This window comes from Lodderomyces beijingensis, assembly GCF_963989305.1.
Source record: "Lodderomyces beijingensis strain CBS 14171 genome assembly, chromosome: 6".
NCBI classification, from domain to species: Eukaryota; Fungi; Ascomycota; class Pichiomycetes; order Serinales; family Debaryomycetaceae; genus Lodderomyces; species Lodderomyces beijingensis.
In genome coordinates this window covers 417,077-429,838 of record NC_089975.1, presented here as the reverse complement: position 1 = coordinate 429,838, position 12,762 = coordinate 417,077, and the positions used below count along the sequence as shown (strand labels likewise).

At 49.3% G+C, this 12,762-nt stretch overlaps 5 protein-coding genes across 5 annotated transcripts; 2 read left to right on the top strand and 3 right to left on the bottom strand. All coding sequences in view use genetic code 12, as the record gives it.

The window, feature by feature from the left end:
• Positions 1–896: 896 nt before the first annotated feature.
• LODBEIA_P49200 (uncharacterized protein) lies at positions 897–1,847 on the bottom strand (the record flags this gene model as incomplete). Its single annotated transcript, XM_066975195.1, has 1 exon — positions 897–1,847. The coding sequence occupies one exon, from the start codon at positions 1,845–1,847 to the stop codon at positions 897–899; it is 951 nt and encodes a 316-aa protein (XP_066831858.1).
• A 165-nt stretch (positions 1,848–2,012) lies between these two features.
• Positions 2,013–3,917, bottom strand: LODBEIA_P49190 (uncharacterized protein; the record flags this gene model as incomplete). The annotated part of the gene is made up of 1 exon (XM_066975193.1): positions 2,013–3,917. The coding sequence occupies one exon, from the start codon at positions 3,915–3,917 to the stop codon at positions 2,013–2,015; it is 1,905 nt and encodes a 634-aa protein (XP_066831857.1).
• Positions 3,918–4,792: 875 nt separating this feature from the next.
• LODBEIA_P49180 (uncharacterized protein) lies at positions 4,793–5,218 on the top strand (the record flags this gene model as incomplete). The annotated part of the gene is made up of 1 exon (XM_066975192.1): positions 4,793–5,218. One exon carries the CDS (start codon positions 4,793–4,795, stop codon positions 5,216–5,218), a length of 426 nt encoding a protein of 141 aa, XP_066831856.1.
• A 46-nt stretch (positions 5,219–5,264) lies between these two features.
• LODBEIA_P49170 (uncharacterized protein) lies at positions 5,265–5,777 on the bottom strand (the record flags this gene model as incomplete). Its single annotated transcript, XM_066975191.1, has 1 exon — positions 5,265–5,777. The coding sequence occupies one exon, from the start codon at positions 5,775–5,777 to the stop codon at positions 5,265–5,267; it is 513 nt and encodes a 170-aa protein (XP_066831855.1).
• Positions 5,778–10,758: 4,981 nt separating this feature from the next.
• On the top strand, positions 10,759–12,366 carry LODBEIA_P49160 (uncharacterized protein; the record flags this gene model as incomplete). Its single annotated transcript, XM_066975190.1, has 1 exon — positions 10,759–12,366. One exon carries the CDS (start codon positions 10,759–10,761, stop codon positions 12,364–12,366), a length of 1,608 nt encoding a protein of 535 aa, XP_066831854.1.
• Positions 12,367–12,762: the final 396 nt, after the last annotated feature.

The window sequence follows — 12,762 nt, the reverse complement described above, 5'->3', positions numbered from 1 at the left end:
CGGAGATTTTCGAGATTGCGGAGGAGGAGGACGGATGCAAATTACCCCCACGAGCCGAGGACCAGGTTCTTGAGTAAAATCGCCGATTGAAAGAGACTAACACGGTAAAGACCGATGAGATGCATATGTATTCTAAGCCCTCTTGGCCCCTGGAAGCAAATGCAAGGATATAACTGTCAAGTTTCGTTAAAATTGGGGGAAATTTGGCACCATTTTGCTTAGAAATGGCATATCTCCGATAAACCTGGTTCGTGATTGACCGTACACAGCCAGAGCACACAAGCTTTGAAAGAAGTTATAGACGACAGCCTATCTACATACTCACCGAGACTGCTGCTGAGAAACTCGAGGGAAAGAAAGAGGGAAATGTTGTCCCTATGACGGATTCGAAATGCCTCTAATGCATCTCTGGTAGTGTCCTCTGTCAACTGCCATCGAAACGAGCCCCGGAGAAAGATTCAAAGATTCTGCCAACAAAGAAGAAGAAGAGCCAGCTCTGAGGTACCGGGCTGGCTTTTTCGGTAGAGGACAGCGGGGTATCTGTGATGTTTACCCCATTTGTTTCTTCCTTCGGTGTTCCAAGTCGTGAAAGACTGGTCGAATTGATACTCAAGTTGCAGAAATTAGGGGGCTTTCTGACAACGCCGCTTAAGATCACGTGAGGTCATCTGCACGTGATCCCCACACTGGTGCCGGCGGTTGACCCTTCAAGGATCAATTCCATACCTGAAGAAACCTTCCGGTGAACAGTTCCAATGGTAAACTCTAGCGCAGGGTTAATACCCGGTACCAACAGCCAGGACGTTTCCAGAAACTTCCCGATATCGACCAAGCACACTTGACCAAGCAAATGCACCACCTCTATTATCTATAAAATTTATTTTCCCTTCCATCCCCTAATCTCTAAGCAAGTCCATCAAATGTCCCAAGGATTCCGTATAGTACAGCGGCGTCAAGGACTCATCGCGCTCGAGCCCAACCACAGCCTCCAAGTCGTCCCGTGTTGTCCCGCCCGACAAAACCAACAAGGACCCCTGTCCACCCCCCAAGTCGCCGTCATTGGCAAACTTGACATCAGTATACAACGTATCGCCAACCATCAACGTCCTGTCCCGGTCAAAACCGCGATCGCGCAAGATGAGATCCAAGAACCTGCGGCTGGGCTTGCCGACACTGATAAAGTCGCGCTGGGCGGTGTCGGCCATGAAGGAAACGACGCTTCCACCGGCGGGCAACACCAACCCGTCCGCGCCAGGGTAAGTCTTGTCGATATTGGTGCCGATGAACGGAATCAGCTTGTTTTTGTAGAGCAAATACTGGAGCGTGGCGGCGATGCGCATATAGTTGAGCAGCTTCGTTGATCCCACCACCACGGCGCGAACGTCGGGGTCAACGCGCAATAGGGCCGACTTGGCGTCAAACTCGTCATCTAGCTGGGTGTCGGTGCCCCCCATTACCACGTATCCGAGGTTGGCTAACTCTTGCTCGATGCCGTGGTCGCCCAAGACCCAGATCTTGGACTTGGGCGGGATGTGCAACACGTCTCGGATTTCCAACGCGGCGGAATAACACGTGGGGTAGATCATGTCCAAGGTGACGTTCTCGATCGCGAGCCGCTGGAATTTCGCGAGGTACTCGCACCGCGATTTCGACGAGTTGTTGGTGACAAACGCAACGTGTTTCTTGCGGTGGGCTGTGAGGTACTCGAGGAGGGATGAAGCTCCTGGTATTAGGTCTTCGTCGAGCCATACCACGCCGTCGCAGTCAAATAGAAAATTGTCGTACTTGTCGACGATTTTACGCGCGGTGTCTTTTGTCACGTACACTGGATTGGAGGTTCGTGTCATCAATGGTTGACCTTTGAGTGTTTTGGGTGTTGGTAGTTTTGAACCTCTTGGTGCTCTTTGGCGAGGTAAAAACAAGAGGTTCACGAGAGAGAGAAGGGGGGGGGGGGAGGAAGGAAGAAAAATTAATATGTAGTGGTGGAATTTATTTTATTGTTTCCAGTTTATTCACTCATCTACTCTGTTTAAATCGATATCACCTTCTTGTGTGTGTCTGTAGTTTTCAGGAAGGTAAAGCTGGTGGTACTTTTGCATCCGCTTCTTCCACCATTTCCTCGACTCGGCCTTGTTGACTTCTTCCAAATACAAGTCATCTTCATTTTCGTCATCGGCATCGTCATCGTCACCCTGACCCTGGACTTGCTCTTTATTAAACTCGGTAAAGTCGCCATGCACGTCAATCATCTTGGCCGACTTTTCTATTTTCATAGTTGTATCGTTTCGATCTTCCTTGCTCCACACGTAATGCCCGCCCAAGTTCAAGTCCTTCAACACAATCTCCCTAGTTCTGCCAAGCGACTCAATGTCGGCAACGCGGTCCATGGTATCCTCCAAGATCTGGTCAAAGTGCGGCTGCGAGGCTATTTCGTGGAACGCGCGCATCATGGGCACGGAGTCGGCGCGCACCCTCGACTCGGAGTCGATGGTGAAAATGTTGAGGTTGTCGTACTTTTGAATGTAGTCGGCACGCGTCATAATCTGGCGAGCTCTCCAGAGAGGCAATGTCGGTAGATGGTGGTCTTCACTGTCGTTGGTGCCGTTTTCGCTCGTGATCAAGGTGTTCATTCTCTTTCTGTCCATCTCGACAAACTCCTTCATCAACAACATGGCGCTCGACGAGAATTTGCCGCTTTCCATCACGTCGTCGTCCATCCCCAGCCCCAAAAGGCCACATTGGTTGAGGTACCACGTCTTTTCCCGGTCGATTATCTCATGGCAGGCCTTGATGATGTCGTTGTGGCGGGCCACTTGGGTGATGTGCTGGGGCCTTCCTCCTATCAAGTCATATACGGCGTTGCAAACACTATCGGAAAGGAAATTGTCACTGGGGAAAAACCGGTGACGGATGAACTTGAGGGCATTTACAGTCTCAAGTCGGTTCAAGTCTCTCACGTTGATCAACTCGAGCCGCGTGCCGAGCTGCTTGAGCTTTTCATAGACCCAGTAGTCGTCGGAGTTGAACAAGATTGTGAGGAGTCCCGCTCCGCTCAATGCCTCGGCTTTCTGCTGCAACAACTCCAAAAGCTTGACGCCTTCCTCGTTTTCCTTGATCAAGTGGCAATTGTTGATGATCATGATGAGCGGCCGCTCGGTTTTGTTGACTCGTTCAATAGCGAGTTCCTCGAGCTTGGAAAATGCCCGCTCAATGTCAAGCAAAGCAGTCGTGTCCCTTGGACCCCTGATTGAGAAAAGGGAGCCTATGTAGTCTTCGTTAAACGTGTAGTTCAAGGCCCTACCGAGTCGAATTCTGAATATTTCGGGGTCGGCGTGAGCGTCAAAAATGGCCACGTTGTGGCCGTGGACCTTTTTCATCGCCTCCATGATCAACGAGGTCTTGCCCGTTCCTTTTTCTCCAATCATTAAAAAGTATCTGCCAATGATCTTGCCAGCGATAATCTCGTCCAAGAGCTGCTGTTGCGGTCGTTGCACCCAGTGGTCGTTAACAGCCGAGTCCGATTTTTCATCGTGGGTCTTTTTATGCATCGCGATTTGCGCCGCGGGGTCGCCTTTTTCAAACGCCGAGTTCATCTTGTTGAGAACGTGTTTGTTGTAGAAACGGTGGTAAAGGAAACCGGCGAGGCCAAGCACCCCGACCGAGGAGATGGTGATTCCCACCGTTTCCAAACACTTCATCAAGAACGATTTGAACTTGTCGAACCTGCTCTTTTCATCGTCATTTTGGCTATCTTTTTTGTGGTTATTTCTGCCGTGGTTATCTTCTTTGGAATCATCACCATCGTCTTTCAATTCTTGGAGAAAGTTTTCCACGAGCGGATTCAACTGCCGCAGCTTTGAGCCGTGGAAGTATCTCACAGGCAAAGGCCGTGCTAGGCGGACCCTGGGTAGTAGCATTGGCCAAAGTTTGGGTTCATGGCAAAAGAAGCAGTAAATTAACAGTCCTCGTAACATCCAAACAAAAAAGAAAAAAAGCTGAGGTGGTTTGTCCATTGGCGAGAAAAGCCGCACGCTCAAAATTTAGGCCCTGGAAATGGCACGATACGATCACCCCAGTTTATGGCTACTCTACAGTCCACCGCTCGAGACAAAGGTGTTTCTTCCTTTAACTTTGTTTTTTTATTCTCACCAGAATGGCCGTTGAGTGTAAGTGCGTTCTTGCTCACTTGACAATTTCTCGCCAGAATCAGCAGTGCCAAGTTGCTCGTGCTCGTGCTCGTGCTCATGCGGGTGTTGCTGTTGCTGTCGCTGTAAGAGCCTCTGTGCGTTCATCAAAAGATCAACGGTTCTGTTGTGTGCTTCGGTGTGAATTCTATGGCTCTGGAATCTCTTTGCTGCAAGTGGTGTCGGCTCCATGGTGAAAGAAGAGCAATTTGCCGCCGATGGAGGCGAAGACGGCGACGGAGACGAAGACGAATGTGACAAACACTCATGGTTGGTTTCAGCATCGAACGGTCTCTTTTTGGAAGACATTGAATGGCTCCGGCTGGGTCTAGGGCCTTGCTGGAGGATGAAGATGTGGATGGTTGTCTCTGGATAGCTCTTGTATGTGTTCGTGCCCACAAGCCCCACCGACGCGTCTGTTCACGTGTCGCGTGACTGTCACGTGACCCTGTCACGTGAGTAATGTCGCTGATTTGCAGTGTCGCAGAAGCATTTGCGACACTACCACACACAGAGAGATAGAGGCAGTGGAGGTATCAAGTCTTGTATCATACCATCATCTCTTTCTCCAAACTCTTTCTTCAAAGACAGATTGAAATCTCCAAGCAATGGCGAAGCGGATACAGGGCAAGCATATCAAACACAGCCCCAATGTGAAACTACAAACGGAAACGCAGTTTGCGTCGGCTTTTTACGTGAAATCATCGACACCGTACATATCGGCAATCAAGAAAATCACCAAGCAACTAAACAAGTTTCTGAAAACCACCGGCGTCAAGAAATACAACAATGACCAGTATAAGAAGATCCAGTACATCACAGTGAAAGGGATGGGGAGGACAATCGAGAGGACGTTGAAGATCGCCATGAGGTTTCAAGACTTGGACTACCGCGTCGATATCTTGACTGGCAGCGTGCAAGTCTTGGACGAGTTTGAAATAGACGCATGCGCCAAAGACGGCGATGAGGAAAGAGAGTACCGCAAACGCATGGTCAGCTCAATCGAAGCACGAATATGGCTCAAACGAGAATAAATAATAATAAATGAAAAAAACAAAAAAAATTGAACCGATCTAACCATCATCGACTCCTATTGTCGTCTTCGATCCGTTGCAAACATCGCAATTTGATAGCATGCAACTCAAACACATGTCGCTCGACTTTCGAACTCTTGCGCGTCTTTTTATTCTCCAAAGCAGGTGGAGCCGCCACGTCTCGCGCATCCGCCGTCATCGAGTCCAACTCCACGCCAAAGAGGGACTCTGCGACATGGCACATTTGTAGACATAGGTTCCAGTCGCGCTCATAGTAGGCCTTTTCGCACGCGTGCAAGATCTTGACGCGATGAGCGCGGTTCTCGGGGTCTAGCTGGTCCAACTTCTCGTAGAGCCAGGTCTCGGTGTTGATTTGCGGGCCTGTTGTGCGCCAGAGGTCAAGTTGGTGTTGGTATTCTGCTTCCGTTTGAGGCCGCCGTTGTTTCTTTTTCTTGGGATGCGATGCGGCGTTTGCTGGTTTAGACGGGTCCAGATGCGCTTCGTGTGGTGGCGAGTCCAGGTGGAGCTCGGGCTCTTGTGAGGGTTCCTTTGATGACATGGCTAGGGGATGGTTGGTTGTGTATGAGATGGCCAACGGTCATCGCGTTGGCAAATGCGAAAAAAAAAGAGGAGAGAGAGATTTATTGCGCGCCCCGATTTGGCGATGGTTGCAAAATACAGAGAAGTGGAAAACTATGGGCCCTCGGATTCCACCTGGCTTGAGAAGAGAATATACTAGACCATGGGGTGGATATTAGTGGGGGGTAAAAGCCGGGCCATTTGCTTTTACTCTGACACTCGCTGCGGGTTCAGCAGCGGCTCCAGCGAGTTATAAACGATGAAAAGAAAAAAAATTCAGTCAAGGGAAAAGCCACCCGGAAAACTGGATGTCTTCTGTAGCGACTCTAGGGGTTTATGGATACGGAGGTGGGTACGGTTGTGGCAGTGGTGGTGGTGATGCTGCTCAACGGTTATGTATATACTCGGAAAAGTTGACGTGGTGACGTGGTGACATCTTGAGTGAGCTTGACGTGTGTGTCGCTGCTTATTTTATAGAGCCTGCTGTATTCCCGTGTGCTTTTGAACTGGGCCTTGGCCTTGTTGAGACGGGAGATGTCTGGACCAGCCCGGAAACACGCATGAGATATAAACAGACTGGGAAAGAAACTAGAAACAGCCCTTGGAGTTTGCTGTACCAGCTTTTGAAAAAAAAAATGCAAAATTTCGAGATTTCAACCAATAGGAGGACATGAAGCCCCACCGGGTGGAATGTTCCACCGGGCAAACCCTCACGTTCCGTCTCAGGAAGTTACCTTTGATCGAGTTAGTTTCAACCTCAACAACTCCAGCCGAGATTAACATATATAAAAAAAAAATTAAGCCTGGATTGTGTCGTGATGCACCTTTCCGTAAACCAGACGTAAATCTCCACGAGTTTTCCAACCTCGAAATGTGAAGAGATGGAGATTCGCGGTGGAGACAAGCAGACCTTGTTTCTTTTTCCAGTGGGGGGTTTCAACTGCCTGGGATAGGGTTGGTGGAGGTTAGATGATGTCACCGCGCAACGCGTGTGTCTGCACCTCCACCTCGTTTGTTCTTGTCGCGAGTCCTCCTTTGCATTTGACCTTTTTACTAGCATGAGGGGATGGGGGAGGGATCAGAGGCTGAGCTGGGTTTCTTTATTGTCTTTATTGTCTTTAGGGTTGGGGGGAGAGCGTTGAACTCGGTGGAGGTTCTGATTGTTTCATGTTTCAGGCTTGCCCGTTATTGTGTGAAGATGCAATCGTGTGGAGCCTCCAACTTGACACTGGAGGGATTGAGCAAATTGACCCTGGCGTCTGGCGTTCAGGGCCGTGTTGGTGACTGGGAGATTATAACAGCACGTTTCGGGCTTCTGACCCTGTGGGATGCCCCTCCCCCCTTTGGTGTTCTCTGCAACGTCAACAACGTCACAGGCCGCGGCAATTGCACCTACAAGTGGCAAACTCGCTGTTCAGCATGCACTTCAGTTAAGCTGATTGAAACCACCCCCTCTTCCAGTTACCAAAAGACAGGGAAATTTGGAATTGAGTCGGATCTGTAGAAATGAGAAAAGTTTACGAAGCGATGCGGAAATCGCTGTGGGAAGGTGGAAATGGTGAATATCCGCCCACTCTTGCTAATCTCCCCGTCTCTTTTCTTTTTCCTTTTCCTTTTCCTCTTGTTTTTTTAAGCCCTGTTGGTGGAACAATCGCTTGGGGTTGACGATAGAGTTGCTCGTTGGATGTGCTATTGTCAAACATGGACAATCAAAAACAAAAAAAAAAAAAAAAGAGTAAAGTAAATTGTTTCTGGTGGAGATGCTGTTGCGGTTGTTCCTGCTTCTTTGTTCTTTCTTGTTGACGGTATTTGAAAGTAGGCTGAGTTCGGCAACCGATGGGTGTGTGCTGGTAGAGTAGCTTTATCCACTGGAGGGTAAACCTGGCAAGCCAGAGGCCCTGGCCTTTACTAGAGGTCATGATGTGGCACTTTCACTGGTGAGGTTCGTTTATTCGTGATGTCTTAGATGAAATGAGATACACCAAACAAAAAAATGACATGCCGATAGCAGGTGCATCCAGACAATACCCTGCCGCCGTATAGTTGGTTGACAGCGGTGACAGCATACGCTCCCGCTACAACTCCCAACCTGCCAGCTGTCGCCGCTGTCGCCGCTATCGCAAGTTGCCCCCCCCCCCCCCCCCTGAAAAGAACAAACCAAGATTGGCGCGTGTGAGTCTGGTGTTTGACGAGGGAATGTCGTGCGTTGGGGAGAGCCACGAAGGTAACGAGATGCGTAAATACGCTAGACGCTAGACGCTCGACACCTAAAGCAATGCACCGTGCTCTAAACCTTTCATGTCATGGGACGCATGAAGCCGTGACTAACGGCAAATGCGAGCACTCCGGAAAATGCCCATTTTCCTTTCCCAAACAAAGAACAAGCACAGCCATTGAACTGAGATCAAACCACTGTGAGTGGTTCGCTCTACCATTGAGCTATAATTCATAGAACCTACATCCCCCGCAGCCTAACTCGTAAAAAAGCAAGTTAAAAAAAAAAGAAAAGAACAAGGAGCAAAGAAAAGAGAATAAGAAGGACTTTGAGGTGGTTTGTTTGCGATCGTAGCAACCTCATGGGGGGGGAGGGGCGGAAGAAAACGACATGCGTGGTTTCTAGAGGTTTTTCAACCTACGTCTTGAAAGGTCTTCTTATACTCGATATCACTGGCGGAACTAAGGAGTTAAGGGGTCGGAGGTACGCCTGAAAAGGGGTTCGCTTAACTCCGTCGGGCCGTATTTCGGTCCGAATCTCCGGCACCGTAAGGAGAAAAAAAGGTCGTGCACTAATGGCTGTATATTTCGTAAAAAAATATCCGGAGACCTGCATATAAGCCTCAATTGCTGCTGCGTAAAAAAAGTTCGGCTTTGTGTGCAATTACGTAATAGCAGCCTGCCGGCTGATGACGTAATCACCCGCTGCAAAGAGTTGGGATACGAACGGGTGGATCCAACTTCGTAAAAAGTGGTTGACTTGGGGCCACTGGAGTTGAGGTAGGGGGAGGGGGGAGTGGGTTAGGCTGCCTGTGTTAAACGTGAATGCAAGACAATGACGCTGTTTTTGGGGCCCTTGTTCGTGGGTCTTTAGTCGCTGGGTTTAGTCGGTTATGAAGCGTGGAGAAGTTGGCTGTGTCAAAGAAAGTTATCGTAAATCTCGGTTTTCTTGAGACTCATTAATCGACTAGTGCCAGATTTCCACCTCCAGTCCTCTTCGTCTTCTTCTTCTTCTTCTTGCTCTGGTCGATTTGCCACTGGTTCTAGCTTTCCTTCTTCCTCACGGCCAAACACCCACACACATACCACGGGTCTGCGCTATTACTCCATCGCGGCATCCCCCCTCCACATCTTCAAAGCAAAATTTTTCTGAAATAAAATAAAGGGACCAACACTCCTACCCCATCAGTTCAAGCAGTCAGCCCAGTAACTCCCTCAGTCAACAATACCAAGACAAGTTGACTGCGTGGGTGTGTCAGCGTGTGCGTGGTAACTGAGGTACAGAAATTTTATTCGCGAACCCTGAATAATAAAGTATTTCATTTCACCAACTCAACCCAGGGCTTGACAATTAACTCACTTACTCCTTGCCACCAGCACAACCTCATCCTCAACCTCATCCAGCTTGCCAACCCTGTTGGAGAAAAATATCCCCTGTGTTTTTCCTTTTTTTTGTTTTTTTTTCTTCCTTTCATATTTCATATTTCAAACCAACAATTAAATAATAGCAGGTGCTTCATTACTCCAATTTCTTGGATTACTAAGGTACCTCACAAGGCACCTCACAAGGCACCCCTGCAAAGACAAACCATCAAGACAAATCACCAAGAACCCGGGCCCCCATACTCACCCAACACCAAGCTGTTGTCCCCATCCGGCCTCCTCTTGTCCAACTTTTTTTTTTTTTGTTCCCGCTGCCCCTTCAAAAGTGGGCCACAACCCCCAATTTCCACCCAACCAGAACAGATCCCGTCACCCCAGTTTGCAAAAAATTATCCGCTAAACCAAACCATCTTCCTTGACTTGATATAATCTAGCACCATTGCTTTCCCCCCCCTTTCCCGTAAGGCGGATTAAACAGAACCAAAAAAGTACGAAGTGACAGCTCTCATTCACGAACTATATCAAAGAGGGCAAAAAGAAACGAATAGAGCCAACCAACCAACCAACCCCAAAAAAAACCTCATTACTTTCGTATTTTATATACCGATTTCTTTTTTTTTTTTTCGAAGTTTGATTTCCATCATCGTACTTGAACTTACATTTCAAGCTCACCTTTTAAGACGCCGAACCCCGACTATATCGCTTTCAAGTTGGGCCCCTATTCCTTTTTCCCAGCTTCACAGTTCCATCGACTTGCATAACACTTTAAAATTCTGGTTATATCTAGCTCCGCTGGGGTCAAATAAATAAATTAAAAAAAAAAATCAAAAAACAAAGAGCAAGGAAAGGTTTGGTCGACTGTTGGTTATTATTACTAAGAGCATCAATATCCTCGTCAATTGTTTTCATCAGTTGCAGTCGTCATCACGTTGATCATCAAAGTTTTATTATTCTCATCGACGGCATCGAATCACTCGACTTATTCCCATCAACTTCAACCATCACATCTACTCCTTCCACACACTCAAGTCGGTTTTTTTTTTTTCCCATCACTGGTTGACTTTTGAAATCTCCAGTCCTTCCACCCCCTTAAAAATCTTTCAATGATGGACATTTACAATAAGGCCCTAAAAAACCCAGATCCTCCGAGGAAACCTGTGACGAGCTCGAAATCAAGAACTTCAAGCACTTCGGAAACATCCCTCCTCTCGGGGTTGAGAAACAACAGTATATTGCTGCAATCGCCTTCTCCACTGAGCTCCTTGCATGGTAAGCACCTGCTACCTCAACCCCAGATAGCGGCACCCCTGCTAAGTCAACAAGTCCAACTCCAAGGTCACAACCAAAATCAAGACCAGAGACAGATGTCACTGGTGGGCCATCCGCTTGTGCTACCTCAACCCATGTTTCAACAAGGCTTCCCCATACCCCAGCAGCCAAACTACGTGGCCTCGAACTTCACCTCCACGTCACCGCCAGGCTCGATGCTTCCCATCTACCACCAAAACAGAATACCCTTGTCCCCCAAAGACGACCCCGACTTGAAAGATAGTCTAAGAAGAAAGAAAAACTCGAGAAGAAAGCATCGCAACTCGCATCTTGGCTGTGGCACCTGCAAAAAAAGAAGAATCAAGTGCGACGAAACTTTACCTTCGTGTCTCAATTGTCTCAAGGGCAAATTGCACTGTGCCTATTTGAACTTGGATAACAATGCTCGAAGCGCGTTGAGGTTGGCTCAGTTCAACCAGAACATGCGCCAGGAAAAATTGGAAACGGCGCCTCCCGGGCTAGCGGCAGCGCCAGCTGGTATGATAGCCATGGCACCTCCGCCCTCGTCGTCTGCGTCTGTGTCGTCGTCGATGATGATGGATGCAACGAGGCACGCGACACAGCAAATCCAGACGTCGCAGGGACCAATGCTTGTTACCACCAACAGCATCGGCCAGCCCGTGATTGTGGCAGCGGCTCCATCCGCCGCGCAACCGCAATTCATCACGAGCGGCTTCCAACCTGCGCCGCAAGGCCCACCCATTATGCAATCGCAGTATGGGCCGCTCGTTCCCGTGATCACCAACACGGGCAGCATGGTCTATGCCCCAACTGCAACCTTGGCTCCTCCAGCGCCACTGCTACAACCACAACAACCACAGCAACCACCACAGAAACAACAACAGCAGCAACAGCCACAAATTTTGACGCCGGCACTGAATTACCCCTTAACTTCGAAAACGCCGCCTCCTCTTCTGCAACAGGGCATGCCGCCGCCATCGTTGGTGGCTCCGAAATCACACACTTTGGCTCCGCCACTCTCACTATCGCAGGGCATGGCATCAGCGCCGGTGTCGTCATTATCCATCCCGCAGCAGCCGTCGCTAACGCCGCGCACGTCGTCGGCAGTCAACGCCGCAACCATGGCCTCGCAAAACATCAACGCGTCTGCCTCATCTGCTCCCGGATCCACCCTCAATCAAGCAGTCAAACTCCCACCGATCCCGACCTCGTTGCCCATCCCGCAGATCAACGTGTCGAAATCGCCCACGTCGCCCTCGTTGGCGCCGAAGCTCTCGCTGTCGATCAAGTCGCCCGCGTCCTCCGCCTCGATCTCGGACTCATCTTTGAACATGAGCATCACCACCGTCCCACTTGCAACAATGGCAACCACGAGATCGTCGTCGTCGCTGCCGTCGTCCACGCCGGAAAAATCGCCATTGTTGCCTAGCATCGCGTCCATCACCGCGAGTGCCAACCACGTCGCTAGCAGCAACATCAACGTCAACGGCAATGGCGGATTGATGATCCCAAAGCTGGGATCAGTGACGAACTTCGGCAAGTTAACCATTTCGGAGGTTGAAGCGGGCAAATTGCCCGATGATGGTGAAAGCGACGCGGTGCGGTTGCCGGGCATCGAAAGCTTGCGCGGTGACGACGGCGACGTCGAGGAGAAAGTGCCGATTCTGAAGTTGATCACCTAGTGGCGGTTGGTTGTGCCGGGTAGGTTTCACTTTCATTTTCACTTTCATTCTCTACTTATTTATTCACTGTTTATCAAGATTGTATTATTACTTTTGGCTGCCTCTTTCGAAATCTGTCTCTTTGAGTCTTGCCTGATTCAATCAACACGGCACGGTAACACGGTCCAGGACCTCACCACCATTAATGAACCCAATTGACCCACTTGCCGTAGAGTCCCTTGACCGTGGCATCAAGAAAAGCAGCACTTCAACGCCTGTTGCAAAACTCTGAAATATCACCGTGGGCAGCACACACGACCCCCGCCACCAGAGAACATGAAAAAAAACCCATCACCATGACATGATGAAGCAACCAACACCACCACAAGAACACCCACCGTACACACGCGTCCCATC